Genomic DNA, 20,966 nt, shown 5'->3' on the forward strand with positions numbered 1-20,966 from the left:
GGCACAGTATATTAACCTCGAAAAAGGGCATAGCAAAATAAATTTAAAATGGGTGGCGAAAGCCAAACACATTCTGGCTAGGCTTATAAATGCCCTAGGGCAGATAGCCTAGTATGAACCTATGAACCTATGAACCTATAAGCATATAAACAAAGCTAGATTCAGCAGGCCTGGATCTAGTCTATGCTACAGCAAACAAGCTGTACCAATTTCAGTAAGATACAGTTCAAATAGTCAGGCACTATAAACCTTTAACCAGAAATTCCCAGCTCAGAAGGGCAGAGTCCAGCCTCTTCTCCCACAAGAGTGTAGACCACGGACGTTCTTAATGTAAAATAACTGGCCTGAAGCCCAAGTGCTTAAACCAGAACTAATACACTTTAAGAATAACAGACACTGGCTCTCAATCAGCAGTTCCCAACCTAGAAGGATGTAAGCTACCTGTTCTGCCACTACAGTGCAGACCACAAACCCTCTCAGTGCAAAACAACTGGTCCGAAGCCCAAGTGTTTAAACCAAAAGGCTTAGAATGAGTTACACCAAGCAGTAATACATACAATTGAGTACTTTTAAGATGATGCAAAAGTAAAATAAAGTAGGTAGAAACACAAGTACAGTAAAAGCAGATGAATTTTTTTTTCTGAACAAGTGCTGAGATCAAAGAAACAGATTTGAGTGCTGAAACTAGAAAACTGGCTAGTTATAAGAAAAAAAACTAAGCTAGAAGGCTTCCCTCCAACACAGAAGGGCTTGGGGGCTCAGAAGCCTACAAATAGTCTATACCACTTAACAGGAAAGGCAGGAAACAAGCTTAAAATTTTTTTTCTGTTTCCCAGATGCTCTCTTTGTACACAGTAGGTGTGCCTGAAATCAGAATATGACCTCACTGCACTCAGTTGAGTGAGCAAATGAGATGGGCCCAGAAGGAGTATCCAAACACAAATTTACAAGAGGGGCAGCAGAGTCAAAACTTCCAGTTCAGTTAATATTCCTGCAACACAATTAAAATCAATTTAAATACTGTATTTTTTGAAAAAGAAAGTGCAGATAAAGGTACTTAAATTCCCTTATACGTCCAGTTGAATACAGCTAGTTCTTAGCCGGCCACAGCTGAGGTTTTTAAGCAGAAAATATTTCACAGTGTACCACTTAAATAGGCAAGGACAGGAAATCAAAGAATGTGGCTACCCCCACACCTGTAATTACTAGCAAATAAAATTCAGCAAACACTGACTTCCAGTTCAGTTAATATACCTGCAACACAGTTAAAATCAATTTAAATACTGTATTTTTTTAAAAAAAAGTGCAGATAAAGGTACTTAAATTCTCTTATACGTCCAGTTGAATACAGCTAGTTCTTAGCCGGCCAAAGCTGAGGTTTTTAAGCAGAACATTTTTCACACTGTACCACTTAAATAGGCAAGGACAGGAAATCAAAGAATGTGGCTACCCCCACACCTGTAATTACTAGCAAATAACAAAATTCAGCAAACACTGACTAACTTCCAGTTCAGTTAATATTCCTGCAACACAGTTAAAATCAATTTAAATACTGTATTTTTAGAAAAAAAAAGTGCAGATAAAGGTACTTAAATTCTCTTATACGTCCAGTTGAATACAGCTAGTTCTTAGCCGGCCAAAGCTGAGGTTTTTAATCAGAAAATATTTCACACTGTACCACTTAAATAGGCAAGGACAGGAAATCAAAGAATGTGGCTACCCCACACCTGTAATTACTAGCAAATAAAATTCAGCAAACACTGACTAACTTCCAGTTCAGTTAATATTCCTGCAACACAGTTAAAATCAATTTAAATACTGTATTTTTGGGAAAAAAGTGGAGATAAAGGTACTTAAATTCTCTTATACGTCCAGTTGAATACAGCTAGTTCTTAGCCGGCCAAAGCTGAGGATTTTTAGCAGAAAATATTTCACACTGTACCACTTAAATAGGCAAGGACAGGAAATCAAAGAATGTGGCTACCCCACACCTGTAATTACTAGCAAATAAAATTCAGCAAACACTGACTAACTTCCAGTTCAGTTAATATTCCTGCAACACAGTTAAAATCAATTTAAATACTGTATTTTTAGAAAAAAAGTGCAGATAAAGGTACTTAAATTCTCTTATACGTCCAGTTGAATACAGCTAGTTCTTAGCCGGCCAAAGCTGAGGTTTTTAAGCAGAAAATTTTTCACACTGTACCACTTAAATAGGCAAGGACAGGAAATCAAAGAATGTGGCTACCCCCACACCTGTAATTACTAGCAAATAACAAAATTCAGCAAACACTGACTAACTTCCAGTTCAGTTAATATTCCTGCAACACAGTTAAAATCAATTTAAATACTGTATTTTTTGAAAAAAAAAGTGCAGATAAAGGTACTTAAATTCTCTTATACGTCCAGTTGAATACAGCTAGTTCTTAGCCGGCCACAGCTGAGGTTTTTAAGCAGAAAATATTTCACACTGTACCACTTAAATAGGCAAGGACAGGAAATCAAAGAATGTGGCTACCCCCACACCTGTAATTACTAGCAAATAAAATTCAGCAAACACTGACTAACTTCCAGTTCAGTTAATATTCCTGCAACACAGTTAAAATCAATTTAAATACTGTATTTTTGGGAAAAAAGTGCAGATAAAGGTACTTAAATTCTCTTATACGTCCAGTTGAATACAGCTAGTTCTTAGCCGGCCAAAGCTGAGGTTTTAAGCAGAAAATATTTCACACTGTACCACTTAAATAGGCAAGGACAGGAAATCAAAGAATGTGGCTACCCCCACACCTGTAATTACTAGCAAATAACAAAATTCAGCAAACACTGACTAACTTCCAGTTCAGTTAATATTCCTGCAACACAGTTAAAATCAATTTTAATACTGTATTTTTTGAAAAAAAAGTGCAGATAAAGGTACTTCAATTCTCTTATACGTCCAGTTGAATACAGCTAGTTCTTAGCCGGCCAAAGCTGAGGTTTTTAAGCAGAACATTTTTCACACTGTACCACTTAAATAGGCAAGGACAGGAAATCAAAGAATGTGGCTACCCCCACACCTGTAATTACTAGCAAATAACAAAATTCAGCAAACACTGACTAACTTCCAGTTCAGTTAATATTCCTGCAACACAGTTAAAATCAATTTAAATATTGTATTTTTGAAAAAAAAAGTGCAGATAAAGGTACTTAAATTCTCTTATACGTCCAGTTGAATACAGCTAGTTCTTAGCCGGCCAAAGCTGAGGTTTTTAAGCTGCCATCCATGCGTTAACTGAGTTCATGGATAGACAGTCTGGTGAGATGAAGGCCCTCATCGACCATGGTCTGCCCCTGCTTGAACGTGTGGTGGGAGTGCGGTGATGGCCACGTGGACGTAGGCCAGCAATGCCAATAGCTGGCAGTCAATGTGAACATGCTAGGATACCAAGAGGCTCCCGCAGTGGCAGTACCAGCCCCGGCACTGCGGGGGGGGGGTGCTGTCCACACCACACCACAGCAGGCCACGAGCATGTGGTCCTGGCAAGTCACAGGAGGGACCTGGTACCAGCAGACATTTGTCATCGTCAGGTGAGAGCAGCACATCAGGGCGTGTACCTGGACATGCCCATGGAACCCCTGGCAGGTACAGTCCACGTGTCTATGGGCGGAGGCAGTGAACTGCACATCCTGCCAGGTATGGTCTGCAGCTGTCCATAAACACCTGTGTAAGGCAGCCACATGGCAGAACTGTGTGCATGCATACCTGCACACTATACAAACACACCTAGGGCAACCCCATACCTACACACACCACGCCCAGTTCAGCTAAGTACACCCCTCACCCACACACATGGTGTCATATGTATGTCCCACCCTTGGCCTCTGGTAAACCAACAAGACACCCTGTGCATATGATGATACCTGTGCCACATCCCTGTCATCCATACCATCGATGCAGGGACAGGCTAATATGGTTCTGATGCACATGGTGACTGTACTACAGTGTACCACAGTACTGCAGTGTAACATGTTGTAAGGAGTAAAGTGTAATGCATATAGTGTAGCCGTCCAGCAATGATGCATTATAGGTGTTAGTAACGTTGGTTGATTATGGTCTCTATAATGTTATCCATTTGTGTTGCAGGTGTACATGTGTCAGCATGAGGATGGTCTGCAGTCATATTCCACAATGGGGTACGGCACTGTGGTGACACCATAGCTATGACATATCTGGGGTACAGTTGAACACATGTCGCAGGTTTGTATAACAGTTATTGCCTGTGCCACATGGACAGGTGACCCGCTGGAATGTGTATAATCTGCAACCTGATTTAGACCCATCCACATACATGCACAGTGTTACTTGACAACACTGGGACTAGACCCCTACCTAGGTATGTAGTGATATTGAAGTGTGTGGTTTCCATTGCACACACCACACAGCATTTAGGGTGAGGTGTGTCCCAGGTTACATGTTACATGCAGAACATCCCCAGACCATACCTCTCAACCTGGAAACATCAAAAATCTGGACAAGGCCCATGAAAAATAGGTACAAATCTGTACGCTGATTAGCATCTAATTTGCATACATAATTATGTAACCCCACCCACTCCGATGGAATTGTGGGATACCAACTTTCAAACGCAAACTGAAGAACAACCAACCAAAATATGGCACCAGATTCCAATGTCCTATTACCTGGCTATTTTGCCCCATTTACCATAAACACTAATGTGTGCATACTGCTTTACTTCTACAATCAATGATTATTTGGATTTTATTTTTACATTTTGCAGTACATCAATGCACAAACACTATTCCCTGGCTATTTCTTCCCACACTATTTACTATTGAATGTATGGATGCGTATGCAGAAGTAATTTATAATAATTTCAAATAATGTGATAAACACTGAAACATTAAGACTAATTAATGATACAAATATTTAAGAGCTATCATAATGTATAAAATCGAAGATCAGTTTTTAAAAGCAATTAACTGTTGTTGTATCAAGTATGTTTTTTTTTTCTTTGATTAAAACAAACTGCATTCCCTGGATGAAGGATGCTGATATATGCAGAACAGCAATTAGCTTAGGGATATACTAACATTATTACAGTCTCACCGACTGTAGTATTACAGATGTCAAAGAGGTATCACTTCCTAGCTGCCACATCTATCACACGTTATACCCCCATATGCAGCTCTGGTTGATTTCCTCCTGTACAATGACTAATGCTATATACATTATTAGTGCTGTGACCTCACCATAACTATAAACTTTTTGGCACTGAATTTATTGGTTTACCTCACCATAACTGGCAGTGCATGTAACTAATCTAGCCATCACCAAATGACTCTTCCTAAGCAACTGTGATATTTCACTGTACATTTCAAAGTCTAAAATGGAAGGCCTGTAAGTTAGTATAAATACACTGCTGCATGTTATGAGCAGAATTGTCAGCTATACCAAAGAAAATAATTAACAGCTTAAAATGAAGTTCTTCAACAGACTATTAACCATACGTATGACACTGATTTACCACTAATTTTTCCTCTTCCACTAACTTCCTGTAAACACTGTGCAGATGTATATAAATGAAATCAAAACTTTAAAGCAGATTCTTCCATCAAAAAAGTCAAGTCTTACTCTTCTGGAAAAGAATGAAACTAGCAATCTGTCTTCACTCACCCTTAAGTACTTTCTAGATAGAAGAAACCAGGATTTGTACTTACTTCACGGCATCTCAAGGAAGACTAACAGAAAACAATTCTGACTAACCTACTTTCTGTGACATAGAAAGCTACAGTTAGGTCGGAATGTTTTACCACTGATCTTGCCTCATAATATCACCATATTATTTAATTCTTACATCAAGCAATGTTGCTGACAAAATACAATTTTGTACTTGCTGCAGATCTCTACAGTGAGAAACTAGAGACGTTTAAACTACACGTTATGAGCATGTGTGATCCTAGCTGCCATGATTTAGTTAATTCTAACATGATCACAACCTTTTCTTCAAACATGTCCATAGAATAACTATTAGAAAAGCTCAAGTGTCTAATATCATTAGGCACTGCAGCAATAAGGCTCTTTCAGACATTTTGCAACTACATATTGGAGATTTTCTCTTGTTTAGGCTAAAACACTATGAATGCAGTCTGAAGACAACTTCCAAATGCCAACAAGTTCTTCTCTACTGAGGATTACTGTTCCACAAATGCATGTCACACAATTCCGACTTGAAAGCACAAAACTGCTGTTTCACTTTCAACAGGAAAAGCAAGTACAGAAGAAAAATAATCAAAAAGCATTTTTTGTTTTGTTTTAAAAATCTCCAGACCAAGCTATTCTTTCCAAGCATTTACACATCAGACAAGCAGCTGAAGTAATTATTAAAAAAAAAAAAAAAAAAAAAAAAAAAAACACGAGTTGTGACTTGAGTCATTTGCCATTACCTGCGGGCATGAAGCATTACTGCATGCAGTGACTGTTCCATTTCATAGCACAGACTTGAGGAAAGCATCACCTACAGCTCATGAAATGAGACTAAGCCGGGGGTTGGCAGTTTAGAGGCTCTTTGCAAAAGGACACTACCTTTTAGCATAAAATGACACCTACATCTCAAAAGATGCCGTTTTATTTCTCTCTAATCCATCCATGCAAAACAGCTAAGAAGCCTACCTAATTTCTAGTCTCATAATTCATCTCCTAAATTAGTCATTTTAAGAAAAAAATGCAGACTAGAGATCAGCATGCTCAGCATGACAAAATGTTGTTATATAAAACAATGCAAGATCTGCCTATCAAGCGCATCCCGCCAAACTACTGTTCAGCAGTAGCATCTCAGTATTCATTTCTGATGCTATGTTAGACTGCATTTAAAAATCAATACCCTCTTTCAGAAATACAAAGCTTACCCTCCGTAAACTGATTTCATGAAAAAAAGACACTCTATTTCTCTGTAGAACAAAAGTGTGTGTGCAGCCAGCCACTAATAAATTAAAGCTAATAAGCACTGTCCTATTTTTTCAGGTTAGGCTACAGATACATGTGAGAACAGACAAAAGAGGTTGTATGTTTTGCTGTTGAATCCCTCTGTCTTGGCTGATAAAGCACCATATAACAATATAATAAACTATAAAGTTTCATCCTCAAATTTTGTATACCATACTTTCTAAAAGCAAACACCGTACTTGTACCTTTCTGAAGAGAATGACTAACAACTTCTCAGAGTTAACTGACATCAGCAGCTGGATCTTCTTGATTTCTGAAAAAAATTACAGCCAGCAATGCTACTTCTTCCCACCACACTATCCTAAAACGTCCCCCCTAATTCTTTTGTTAAGCTATAGCCACAGGTTCCACAGGGATCTTTCAGCCTGTGATTACTGCTTCTGTAAAGAATAAGGACGTTCCGTCCCATGCTTACCTGCTCACGCTGCCTGCTTCTTGGAAAAATAAAACTAATAGCACTGCTGCCTGTAATTCCATTGCTGCTGTGCTGTATTCCTGTTCACAGAGTCGCAGCCAGCTTGGAAAAAAATAAAGGCATTACTGCCATAGTTTAGTGAATAATAGTGTGTTATTGCCTAGTAGTACTCAGTCGGTGCTGTATTTTCCTTCCCGCTCGCAGCCAGCTGGAAATAATGACGTGAGCTCCTTGAGCTCAATTCCGACTGGCTGGTAGTCCTGACGGCACTGATGTCATCGCAAACGTGATGACGTTAGCGCCGACAGAGTGAATTTTAAAAAAATAAAAAAAATGAAGCAAAAAAATCGGAAATGAAGGGGTGCCAATCGGGAATCGTGGCACCCCTTCATTTGGACCCCAAAACTCGGTAAATACCGAGTAATTCGGTATGGTTGGGAGGTATGCCCCAGACATTTACAGTATGATAATGGGGGATGTAATGGGTGTATATGGACAATACATAGTGTGACATACCTTCATATACACATTAACAGACACATAACAGGCAGACACACATCCAAGAGACCTGGGCCTAGCGCTGCTAACTAACTTGACCATGTGTCCAATGTGTTACAGGTAGGCTGCACACAGCACATGCATAACTGGCCGGGATTGTGGTAACAGTTACCTGTATGATTGATGGTGACAGTGGTAACCATGATGTGGTACATGGGACATATACCGGGTGTACCTTGGTGTAATGACAGTGTACACAGCACCCAGATCCCCCAAGGGATATTGTACTCCCTGAAACCCATGATGACACTCTGATGGTGCGATACAATCCATTGTAGATCCCAACAGTGGTACTACAGGGATATACATCTAATGCACATGCCACATGCATAGCAGGGTGTTGCATTGTCATGCCTCACCTATGGGCAGCAACAACACTATCTGTACTACTGTGTGGCAATGGGTATTGTATTAGGAGTATGTGGCCTCGGAATGCTGTACCCTACAGATAAACGGACATGCACACATACAAATACTTGCCAAAACACAAGGGGTATCCCATGCCTATCAACCCATTTGTACAGCACTGTTGTGATGGTACTGCATGGCTCATGTAGCCGGTATGAAGAGCAGCTTAACAGGGTACATGTAATGTCCCATACAGCAGCAGCCACAACTGACTATGGCAAAGGGTGTTGTGGTGGCTGTTAAGGCCCTCATGGAATTCCCACGTATAGGTGTGCTAACACACAGACACTGCTATACTCAGTCATGCACACATACACATGTGTCACTACTGGGATGCATCTCAGCAGGTGGTCATAGCTGTGTACCTAGCTATTGTCCAAGGAGAGATGGGTTGTGTAGGGGTTGTGTGTACAGTGGCATCCTGCCACCTGCCATGTGGCAGCAGGCAAGCTCTCGACAGACACTACTCTGGTGACCCTCAGGGTGAGAGTGGCATGCATCAGCCATTCCTCCAGGTGCCTCCTGCACATAGCCACTGAGGTGATCAAGTTGACATGCATGCAACATGCATTACAACACATGGTTAGTGTCTGTGATGGAGACCTGTACCCAAGCATGTTCAATTGACTGTGGTAGTGTGGTGAAGGTACCCCTGGCATGTGGTACATATAGGGTGTTATCTCCAATATGTGCCACATCTTACACAGCTAAGCAGACATGTCAGTGTCAGTCAAGCTTAGGATGCCTGTACATATCCCAGCAGGATACCTGCCATCTGCACATCTGTACAGGGACTGACAGTCATCAGCTTGGCAAGTAGCTATGCAGTAGGATGAATATGTTGACAGATAGACATTTGACAACAATATGTATGCCATAACCAGTGGTGGCTGGTGACTTCAAATTAAAGGGGGGCTGCAGGAGACAGCTGAAAGGGTGGGGCCAATGGGAAGGGGTGTGACCAACTAGAACGGGGTGGAGCTATGTTTAAAACCACAACAACTGGAACTTTAATTAAATATGCTGCCCTGGGTGCCAAACCGTCATTACGAGAGTCCAATCAAGACAAAATGAAGTGTAGAAGAAAAAAATATTTCAATGTATTGGCTACATGACAACTTACTTAATATCTACACACAGAAGGCACCCCAGCCAAGAATCAAACCAGACAACCCATAGCTGTCAGGCAAAACTGCTACCACTGCACCACTGCACTACTGTCTGTTTTAAGTAATAAAAATGCAGAAACCACAGATTTTATGAGGAACAGAACAGTTATGAGGCAAACATATGCAAATGTTTTAGAAATGGTGGTGGGTAGGGAATTCAGGCTCCTGTCACTTGGGCCCAAGGTACAGGGTTCAATCCTTATTTTCTACCCACACCATGAAGCAACTTGGGCATTACACACACACACACACACACACACACACACACACTCACACACACACACACACACACACACACACACTGCCATTGCAGTGATCACCACCTACCTGCCTCCAGAACAGCCTGTACTCTGCAACACACTCCTCTGCATCAGTCTTCCATACTGGCCCATGCATACTGTGGTCTCCCGTGAAATGTGAGGAGGCTGGAGCCTCCTGCTATTGGACCAGCCTGTGGGCGATGCAGTCCGGTGACCTTCCAGTTTGTGCGGTCGTCACTGCACAGATCTCTGGGTTGGAAGGGTGGAGTTTCCTGCCTTCCCTATCCAGGCTGCCTAAATGAGCAGTCTGGAGCTCAGGAATGCCTGAGCATGTATGCTTGGAGTTCTGCTCTGCCTAACACAGCAGTCAGGAACTAAGCACACATGTGCAGTGACCAGGAGATATTTTTTTATTTTTATATGTTCTACAGTGGGAGATATTTTTTATTTTTATATGTTCTATGGTGGGGGGGGCTTACAGGTAGGGGACCCATTTTACAGGTGGGAGAGTTGCAGTCCCACAGTCCTATAGCATGAGCCGCCCCTGGCCATAACTACATCTCAGGAGCCCTAGCTATCATGTGCTGTACAGACGGTAGTCTACGGTTACATTCCACATGTCAGATCATTACCCAGTTAGGGTTATATACTGTGACACAGCTCACGCACCAGGGATACAACAGGGAGGCCTCAGAGTCCAGCTATGCCTGCAGGTGTGCCTGTTGTCAGTACTACATTTAGCAATCTACTCTTGCATGGGTAGGCACTGTCAACAGTAGTACCGCCATGATATTCTATATTCCAGTGTGACAGCACGTACCCTGGGCTACTACCCCTGTATGTAACACAGTCACATGGATAACAGTGCTGTATAGGCCTCATATACATCTGTGTCCCAGACATGACACACCCCTTACTACTGTAATGACAGCACATAGGCACATGCATTGTACATGGCATTACATACACTTATTACAGATGACATTACCCTGCTATGTTATCAGACTGGGTGGTGTGAACTGGTTACCAAGGCTAAGCCATGCTTAGCAGGTATCAACATTGCTGCAATATAACAGCTAAGCTGATTTACGCACTGGTAAGTGAAGCCTACACTGTGAAAGTGCCCGTACATTTACCCGTAGCTTAGCTTCATGAAAACCCGCGCAAACATTCTTAAAGCTGCTCAAAACTGCCTTAACCACTCTGTATCCAACAGACCTTGTTCTGCCCAGCAACAAAATGAACAGCCCTTGCAGGTCTTGAACCCAGGACCCTGTACACTAAAGTCACAACACTTAACCACTACTCCATGACCACTGTAAAGACAGCTGTTGTTTTTCCAAGATATCTGTCAATATACATATGGATTAGTATTGAACAATTGCCTTTACTTCCACAATTCTGTAGTACTTGTTATTAATATGACTGTTGTATCACATATGTTGTTTTAACATAATGTACACACAGCAGATACATACGGCGAGATACATCTGGGAGAGTATACACAACCGTGAGGTTTACACATGACAGGAATATGGATATATACATATAATAGGTTGATATATGTCTGCATGTACATACACATGTATATTCATACATATGTCTGTATACACATCTGTATAGTGCAACATATATATGCCCACGTGTACATCTCTTCGTATGTACATACATATATATATATATATATATATATGTATATATAGATATATAGCTATAGACTTATGCACATCCTATGTGTACAGATATGCCTATTTATGTAGATATATATGTAGATATCTATAACTTTATGTGCATACATATCTGTTCTGATATACCAATTACTGTCAATATATATGTAGAGATCCATAAGTATATGTGCATATGTATCTCTATCTGTATATGTGTAGACATATACTGCTGTGTATATGTATATATCTGACTGTTTATATGTGTACATATATATATATATATATATATATATATATATATATATATACAATATATATATATATATATATATATGTGTGTGTGTGTGTATGTGTGTGTACATATACATATCCATCTATGTATGTCGATATGTATATGTGTATATATCTATATAGATATATGGATAATATATACATATATGTCCACCACATGTCCTGAACATGGAGTGGAGCCCTATCTCAGCCCCAATAGTCCAAACCTCTTAATGCAAGGGGGTGTCAGGTATGTAGTGCAGGTATATATGTAGACTATTGCTACTGTGATAGGAGTTGTCTTCACAGACATGTTGTATGTGGGAGGTCGCATCTGCTTTTAACATGTGCACCATTGGCTACTGACAGACATTTTATGGACATCATAGTACAGTACCACTGCTAGCACAGTAATGATCCTGTGGACTACAGTAGAGATATGGCCAATAAACGTGGACAGTCTGACACACTCTGGTCAGTCCAGAGGTATCCACAGAACCCCTTAGTGCAGGACATGTGGACCAAGCCTGACACTGTGGATGTAGATAGGTATATCACATAAATACTGGTATACATTTGCCCCCATAGGTTATGCATTCACACACCCCTGTCTCCACTGGTACATAGGTGCCATGGCCACATACTATCCACTAGTTAGTGATATACATCTGTATAGCATCTCACTGCTTTGTCTGACATACATGACTGTTACTGTGGTCTGGCAGCAGTACATCTGGCAAGTATCTGGACAAAACATCACACTGGGTAAGTACACTAAGCTGCTAGGCATGTAACAAAGCACTGTGCAGGCTACAGGCAGACTGGAACAACATTGGCCTACATTTCTTATGGGGGAATACACATGTACCTGCATATATAGCAGGCTCTACAGGCATGTCACAGCACAGAGTAACAGACACCTGTCTGAAAGTGCATAACCACAACCAATGTGAACACAGCCACAGCTACATATGGTAGCTAGCGTAATATTACATTATATGAACTATCTGATCAACACCATCCTCATATGTGCCACTGACATACTAACCCTACATATACTGGGCCAATACACAGTGTGGTCCGATGCCTGCCTGTGGTATGGGACATGTGTGTGTTTGGCCCTACAAACCTGTAAGCTGATAGGGTAACATACAGTAGAGCAGCATGTAACATCAGATAGAACAGGACCAAGAACAGTGATATCTACCACAGTCTGTACACAGGCCAAGGTACATATTCACAATACACACACTGTAGACAATCACCTTAAGTACACAGACCTCAGTACTGTACACACCACCACAGAATGCTCAGGTTATGTCCTCAAAGAGAACCCCTAATATACATAACATGTGTCGCAGTCTGATATCTCACTGGCTTGTTATCATATATGATGTCAATAAATTATGGTGTACAGGACATATGCACCTCTTACTGCATAACATATGTACACAGATTGACAGAGCTGTAGCTGGAGGCACAAACACAGGGCCAATATTGACATGTTGCTGTGATAACCTCATACATTTACTGTTGTAACAGCGTTTGTTGCGACATATGTCCTATGAGGGATATGAGGTCAGTAACTCTCATGTCTGTCGCCATGTACTGACTGCAATCCTCACACTATGCTTCTGCAGTTCACAGACAGTGCTCTGTGAGTAACACAAGAAACAAAAGGCACTACACACTGCCCAGTCTGCAGATGATCCTACAGATGGGGTTTCCTCAGAAACATAGTACTGTCATGACAGGTATTAAAAAATAATACAATAAAACCAAAACCCAAGGCGCAAGCAAACCAAGACACAAATAGTAGTAAATCCCAAGAGCAAAGAAGGATAACACTTGAACCACAATATAAAAATCACAATCCTTTATTCCACACGTAAATGCTTTCACGGTTCAACAGTCTGCTTCATCAGACAAAAGAAATCACATACAGCCTAGATTTTATATAGTAAACATCAATTAATGTTTTAAAATTCCCTCCAAAATATTTAAAGTTATAGTATTACTAAAAACAAAAATCATTGGGCTATTTCTTGAGCCGTTTCAATTTTAAAACTGGTTTAATAGAGATAAATTCATTTAAAACATACTGCTTGTGAGCAGCTAATCTAAAAATCGATTGAAATTCAATATTTTCAGTAAAACTAGTAATTGGGCCTCTTCCTTGTTCATAAACAACATGCAATACTTGAAACAAAAAAGTGTGGTTTGGTCTATTTTCAGTTGTGTGCTTAGCCAAGGCACTACAAGTTAAGCATTTTTGCATGCAGTACAAGTGGTCTCGTATTCGTACTTTCAAAGACCTATTGGTCTTCCCCACATAAAAATGAAAGCATACTGTACAATGAGCTACATAGATCAAATATGTAGTGTTACAATCAGCTTTACATCTCAGTTCCCATAATCTACCCATAGCTGGATGTTTAAAAAAATGTGACTCATCAATGTATACACAGTAGTTACATGATCCATATTTACGTGTTCCACTCACAATTAATAAATCAATCCTAGGAATTTAAGGATAACATAACATTTGTTTTAAATTCTTCCTATTTCTATATACAGACTTGGGGCAAGGACCTACAACATCAGAAGTTTTGGCAGCAACCATCAGCATGGGCCAGTTATTATATACCATTTTTCTAACAAAGTTAATGTCTTGTGTATACAAATGAACCAATGGCAATCCATCAGTCTTTGTAAAGTAATCAGTACATGGTAGTTCCACTTCTTCAGAATAGTAAGGTTTACTGCTCTTAATTTGTTCAGCATATACCTTTTTAAAAGTTTCATTAATCTCACAAGATGAATATCCCCTCTGTTTAAAAGCATTCTGGAGATATTCCATTTCATTTGTAAAATCTACCTCTTCACATGACAACCTTGATACCCTCATACCCTGACCAACTAAAACATTGGTGAACACATGATTTGGATGCATACTTGTACGATAAAGAAAAGAAGGTGTATAACATGGTTTCCTGTGCATTCTAGTAGAAATAATTCTTTCATTTAATATACCAGTAACATCTAAAAAGTTTATGCTACTTGGAGAAACAGTTAAAGTAAACTTTAAAAAATCACTTCTTGTATTTAATTCTTCAAAGAAGTGGTATATTTCCTGTGGATTCCCTCCCCAACCAATGAAGAGGTCATCCACAAAGTGATGGTATAAAATCACCTTATTATTCTGTTTGGTCAGGATATTTGCATACTCCATCATAACGATGTTAGCGTATGAATTGACACAGCTGGTGCCCATAGCGACACCAGCTGTTTGCGAATAATATTTGTCAACAAACAAAAATACGTTATGTTCTAGTACTAACCCTAAGAGCATACAAAGAAAATTAGAAGTTATGTACCTACCATAACGTTCCATGTTAGTTGTCTTCTCTTGCCTTCTTTCTTGCTGGATGGGTTCGGAGCCGATCCTCGGCTCCGACTCGGCACTTGCTAAGCTCGAGAGCTAATTTTACCAGCTCGAGGCAACCCTATATCCCATGATGCAAGGCGGAGACTACCCAGATCTCGTTTGGTAGCTAAAGAAATAGCAATATTTTCTTCCAACTGAAGAGGACGAAGAAAAATAACAATACTAAATAACATCATAACCCTCTAGAAAGGATCAACGTAATCTAGTGACACTAGAAGTTGAACAGCTACAAAAAGGTAATAACCTCTTAATAGAAGATGCATAATCTTCCCGGTCTGACCAGGCTAGGGGGATGGAGCGGGGCAAGAAAGAAGGCGAGAAGACAACTAACATGGAACGTTATGGTAGGTACATAACTTCTAAATGTTAAGTTGTCAATCTCGCCTTCATTCTTGCTGGATGGGACCGCGTCCCTAGCACCTCCATCCTGGGTGGCTCAATGGAACAGACTCTTGAGAACGATGGAACCAAAATTTGCTCTGTCTCTGGAGGCCAAATCTAATTTGTAATTTGAAACAAAGGTATGAGGAGAGGCCCATGTGGCTGCTGCACAAATAGTGTCTATTGGAAGTCTAGCTTGAAAAGCTGTAGATGTAACTAGAGCTCTGGTAGAATGGGCTTTTGGGTTAGAAATCAACTCTTTGCCTCTGAGCTGATAAATGTAAGTGATCACAGAAGACAGCCATCTAGATAAAGTTACCTTAGAAACTGGAAGGCCTTTCCTGTTCTCTGCATAGGATAGAAATAGTTGATCAGATTTCCTAAAAATTTTAGTCTTGTCCAGATAATATCTGAGCTGGCGGTGAACATCGAGATAATGTAACTTTTGTTCCGCTCTATCAGAATAATTCGGGAAAAATACTGGAAGATCAATGGATTGATTTAGGTTAGTCTGCGATGCCACCTTTGGTAAGAAAGACGGATTAGTCCTTAGAGATACCCTGTCTTTGTGGAATATTAGATAGGGAGGGCGAATACAGAGAGCATGAAGCTCAGATACTCTCCTGGCAGAAGTAATGGCAACTAGAAAAAGTGTCTTCGAAGAAAGCAATTTCAAAGAACAGGCAGCTGCAGGTTCGAACGGGATAAGAATCAAGGATGTTAAAATTAAATTTAGATCCCACTGTGGTGGGGGGTCTCTAATCGGAGGTTTCAATAAAAAGATACCTCGAAGGAATGCCTTGCAAAGTTTATGTGACATAATGTTGTGGTCCAAAAAGCCTATATGAAAATTTGAAATGGCTGCCAGTTGAACTTTCACTGTGGAAGAAGAGGATCCTGAATGAAAAATGTCAGCTAGGAAGTCCAATACCAAATGAATTGGAGCAGTATAGGGGTCTATGTTCCTAGCTTTTGCCCAGAAAGAAAGCGTCGCCATTTACTAGTGTAAATCTTTCTGGTAGAAGATTTTAGGAAGCTACTATGATATCCCGTACAGGATTAGAAATCATAGGAAGCCTGGCTAAGGATGGAAGTGGAGCAACCAAGCAGTGAGGTTGAGAGAAGGTATGGATTGGTGCAGTTGACCCGACTGGTGGGTCAGAAGATCTGGAACCGGGTCCAGATGCCATGGCTGTACCAAGAGGTAATGATGTAGGAACGGAAACCATATCTGTCGAGGCCAATAAGGGGCAATGAGAATCAACTTGGCTCTCAAGGCGGTTGCTTTCTGAATTAGCTGAGGTATCAGCGGAAAAGGGGGAAAGGCATAAAGAAGTCCCCGGGGCCAATCTTGGGTTAGAGCGTCTCTGGGGGGATGGCCTGGAAGGGGGAAGAGAGAGAAGAAGTCTGGGCATTTGTTGTTTTGAGGTGTAGCGAAAAGGTCACAGCAAGGAAGGCCCCACTTCTGAAAAATCTCTTCCGTCACTGACTGTTTGAGAGACCACTCGTGAGGCATGAGAATAGCTCTGCTCAATCTGTCCGCTATGATGTTGGATTTCCTGGGGATGTGCGTTGCTATCAGAAACCGGTGAGAGGAGATTGCCCATTGCCAAAGTCTGAGAGCCTCTCGACACAGTGGATAGGACTTGGTTCCGCCCTGTTTGTTTATATACCACACTACAGACATATTGTCCGTTTGGACTGCAATAGTTCCCAGGGGAAGAGAGTCGTTGAGGGCTTGTAACGTTAAAAGCACTGCTCTCATCTCCAGAACATTTATGTGCAGATGGTACTCGAAAGGTTGCCAAGTGCCATGGACCATTCTGCCCTGATAATGCCCCCCCACCCGATCAGGGAGGCGTCCGATGTAACCGTGGCAACCGGGGCAAGAGGAACAAATGGTCTGCCTTGATGGATTTGAGGGGACGATATCCACCAAGTCAGATGTCTTTTGCAAGTTGGAGTTACTAAGATCTCGTGACGCATGGGAAGTTGTTGAAAAGACCATTGGGTGAATAGCATCCATTGTAGAAGACGCATGTAAAAGCGGGCGAGGGGAAGAAGTGTTATGGCGGCCGCCATAAGACCCAGTACCTTCAGAGCAAATCTGGCCTGAATTTTGTTGCTGAAAAGAATCACCTGGACATGTCTTTGAATGTCCAAGATCCTTTGGTCTGTTAACTTTGCTGAAAGTTGTACGGTGTCCAATCTTGCGCCTATAAAAGTAATAGATTGACAAGCCGGCAAGGCAGATTTTTCAAAATTTATAGAAATTCCTAGCCCTCTGCAAGTGTGAATGTGTAATTTCTGGCTTGGAGAAGCTGATGCCTGGTGGTGGCAGTGAGGAGCCAGTCGTCTAGATATGGAAACACCTGGAATCCTTGACGTCTCAGGTGAGCCGTAACCACTGCCATGCATTTGGTGAACACTCTGGGGGCTGTAGTGAGTCTAAAGGGCAGAGCTCTGAATTAGAAGTGACTTGTCCCCAGCCAAAAACGGAGAAATCTTCTGGAGCGTCTGTGAATTTTTATGTGATAGTACGCATCCTGAAGATCTATCGAGCACATCCAATTGTCCTTGCCCAGAAAGGGCAGAATGGACTGAAGCGTGACCATCCGGAATCTTGATTTCTTTACAAACTTGTTGAGTTTGCTCAGATCTAATATTGGTCTCCAGTCCCCTGTCTTTTTTGGAACTAAAAAGAACCTTGAGTAGATTCCGGATCCTATTTGGTCCGCTGGGACTGGCTGGATGGCTCTTTCTACTAGCAGTTTTGATATTTCTAGTACTGCTAGTTCCCTTAGACCGGGTGGAACGTCTGGAAGGGTTCCCTTTTGTTGAATTGGGGTTTGAATAAAGGGAATTTTGTAACGCTCGGATATAATTGACTGTACCCATTTGTCTTGAGAAAGGGAAAGCCAGGCTATTGGGTACAGCGATAATTTTCCCCCGACTGCCTCCGAAGGAGGACAATCGGGCAACATCTCAGGGATGCTGGAAGGGTTTGTCAGAAAGAGGCTCTCTGCTACCCTGATTCTGCGGACCACCTCTGCCCCTAGGGCAGCGTCTATTATTGCTACCCCCTCTGCCTCTGGGGGTAAACTGACTTTGTGCGTCAGGCGTGACTCCTTGAGATTTGCGGAACCACATTTTCCCTCCCTTCTGTCCTTTGGGGTAAGGTCTAGAAGGGGTGGAGAAACGGACTCATACGGCAGAAAGAGTCTTGCCATCTTGTTCGCATCTAGTCAAAGTGTCTTTCACTTGAGGTCCGAACAATGTCGAGCCATCAAAGGGGGAGTTTGTGAAGGACGCCTTGAAGGGGTCTGCAAAATTACAAAGCCGCATCCAGGACTGACGCCTTAAAGCCACTCCTGTGCCTGCGGCCCTACTCGCTCCATCGGCTGCATAAGAAATGAGCCGCATGGAGGAGTTAGCAATGGAATTAAGGATTCCTAGCTGTGAGCTAATCTTATCCTGAGACCCAGCAGCTGACGGATCCTGTAAAACTTCTCCCAACTCTTTAAGAACATCTCTTTGAAGGCGGGTGAAGTGGCATAAGTAGTTCAGCGATCTCATGGCAAAAGTTGCTGAAGAAAAAATCCGCTTACTGTACCTGTCCATAGTCCTAGAATCCTTGTTAGGAGGATGGACAGGTACTGAAGGATCAGCTAATTCCTTCTTGGTGGCAGCAGCCACCACCATGGCATCAACTGGGACACCCTTTGTTAAATATTGTCTATCTTGTGGGGCCGTAATAAATTTGGAAGAACTCCTAGGGATAGGTTCCACTGAATCCAGAGCCATCCACGCCTTCCGAGCCACTACCTCCATGAGAGGGTCGAAAGGCGGAGACACCCAGGAGGTGGAGGGTCGAGATCCGAATGCCTCCAGGTATACTGACTCGTCCTCGGAAGGATTAAGGGAGGGCCAGTTCCCCCTCTGCTTAAGGATTTCAAGGATGTCTGAAAATGAGACATCTTCAGAGGAGGACCTTGGGGATCCCTCTGACTCATCCAAGTCAGTATCTGATGTAGTAGACTCAGGGGAGTCTAGATGTTTCCTCTTACATGTCCTCTTACGCGGGGGTTCCCCTGACGGATCAGGAGAAGCCTCGGAAGAGGAAGATATTCCCAATGGGGAAACCTGAGGCGTTGGATCTCTGGGTCTGGGAGCAAGAGAGTGGGAAGAGACGTCAGCAGGCACTGTACTGGGAGGAGCTGATGGAAATGTCCGTTGACTAAGCCCAGGGGCTAGTATACTCCTCATCACCTCGAAGGCTCCCCCGTCAGAGAGACCAGAAAGTTCCCGCTCCGAAGAGATAGGAACCCCAGGCCTCACAGAGAGGGAAGGCTCCGAGGCAGATGTCGGGGCCGAGCTCACTGCCAGCTCCGAGGAGGGAGAGCGGGTCGGACAAGGGTCCGATGCCACTCGCCCCTCGGAGCCGATGAGAGACCAGGCGCCCGGATCCCTCAATGAAGGTCTCAAGGAGGAAATCGGAGCCGAGGGCAGAGCCGAAAGGGGTGGTATCGGCTCCGAAGTCACAATGGTGCCGGTTCCGAGGAGCTCTGGCTCCGAGCTCTGTAAGAGAGTCGAAGGATGAATGTTTGGTGGATGTGAAATAGCTACCGTCTGTTGAAATGGGCTATGGAGTATTTGGGCCAATGCCTGAGACTTTAATAGTCTACTCACCACTCTCTCGAGGTCGTGATCAGACAGCCTGGATGACCGAGAAGAACGGCTCCGATGGCTCCGCTCCGAGAGCAAGGGTGATCTCGGAGCCGAATGTATAGATTCCACTGAAGGGGATCGAGATCTCTTTTTTGAGATCAATGGAGCCAACGGAGCTGAAGATACGTCGGCTCCAGCTGGAGCCGACACTGAGTGTCTGGATTTGACAGTATCGGCGCCGGATGGAGCCGATACTGAGACTGGTAAGGTGGAAGGATCGGCTCCGGCGGGCCGATCTCGAACCTGGTGAGGATGAACCTGAAGCCGGCTTGGAAGTCTGAGCCGAAGGCTTAACAGGTTTCGAGGGCTTCCCGGCGCCGACTTAGTCGGGAGCTCTCGGGCTTTAATAAGCCCCTTAATATCAGCTTATTTTTCGCTCCTGCAGGACTCTTGGGCTGAAAGCATGACAGATAGCACAAGAGTCCTGCAGTGCAATCCCAGGCAATAAACACAAGAAGTGTGACCGTCTGTCAGAGACATCTTCTGACAGCACGAGTCACACTTCTTGAAGCCTGAGACCTTAGTGTCCTTCGACATAACTGTGTCGGGGAAACACAATAGTAACACACACACACAAAAACACTCAGTCCAACAATTTAAAATAAACAGGGATAACACACAGTCATACACAAACAATCCCTGACAGGAAAAAATTT

General features: G+C 42.4%; 1 protein-coding gene across 4 annotated transcripts in view; it reads right to left on the reverse strand.

Moving 5' to 3' along the window:
• SPATS1 (spermatogenesis associated serine rich 1) overlaps nt 1–20,966 on the reverse strand; it is a 1,192,417-nt gene that overhangs the window by 875,739 nt on the left and 295,712 nt on the right. Inside the window, exon 1 of one of the 4 annotated variants that reach the window (XM_044062694.1) lies at nt 6,448–6,684. The exons of the other annotated variants lie outside the window; for them this stretch is intronic. Within the exon in view, the coding sequence (XP_043918629.1) occupies nt 6,448–6,515 (68 nt within the window). The 5' untranslated portion in view covers nt 6,516–6,684. Of the gene's footprint in view, nt 1–6,447; nt 6,685–20,966 lie in introns of those variants that run through there. 4 annotated transcript variants of the gene reach the window in all.

The sequence above is a fragment of the Protopterus annectens genome, chromosome 2.part1 (assembly GCF_019279795.1).
Source record: "Protopterus annectens isolate FY-2018-M chromosome 2.part1, PAN1.0, whole genome shotgun sequence".
Classification (NCBI taxonomy): domain Eukaryota; kingdom Metazoa; phylum Chordata; order Ceratodontiformes; family Protopteridae; genus Protopterus; species Protopterus annectens.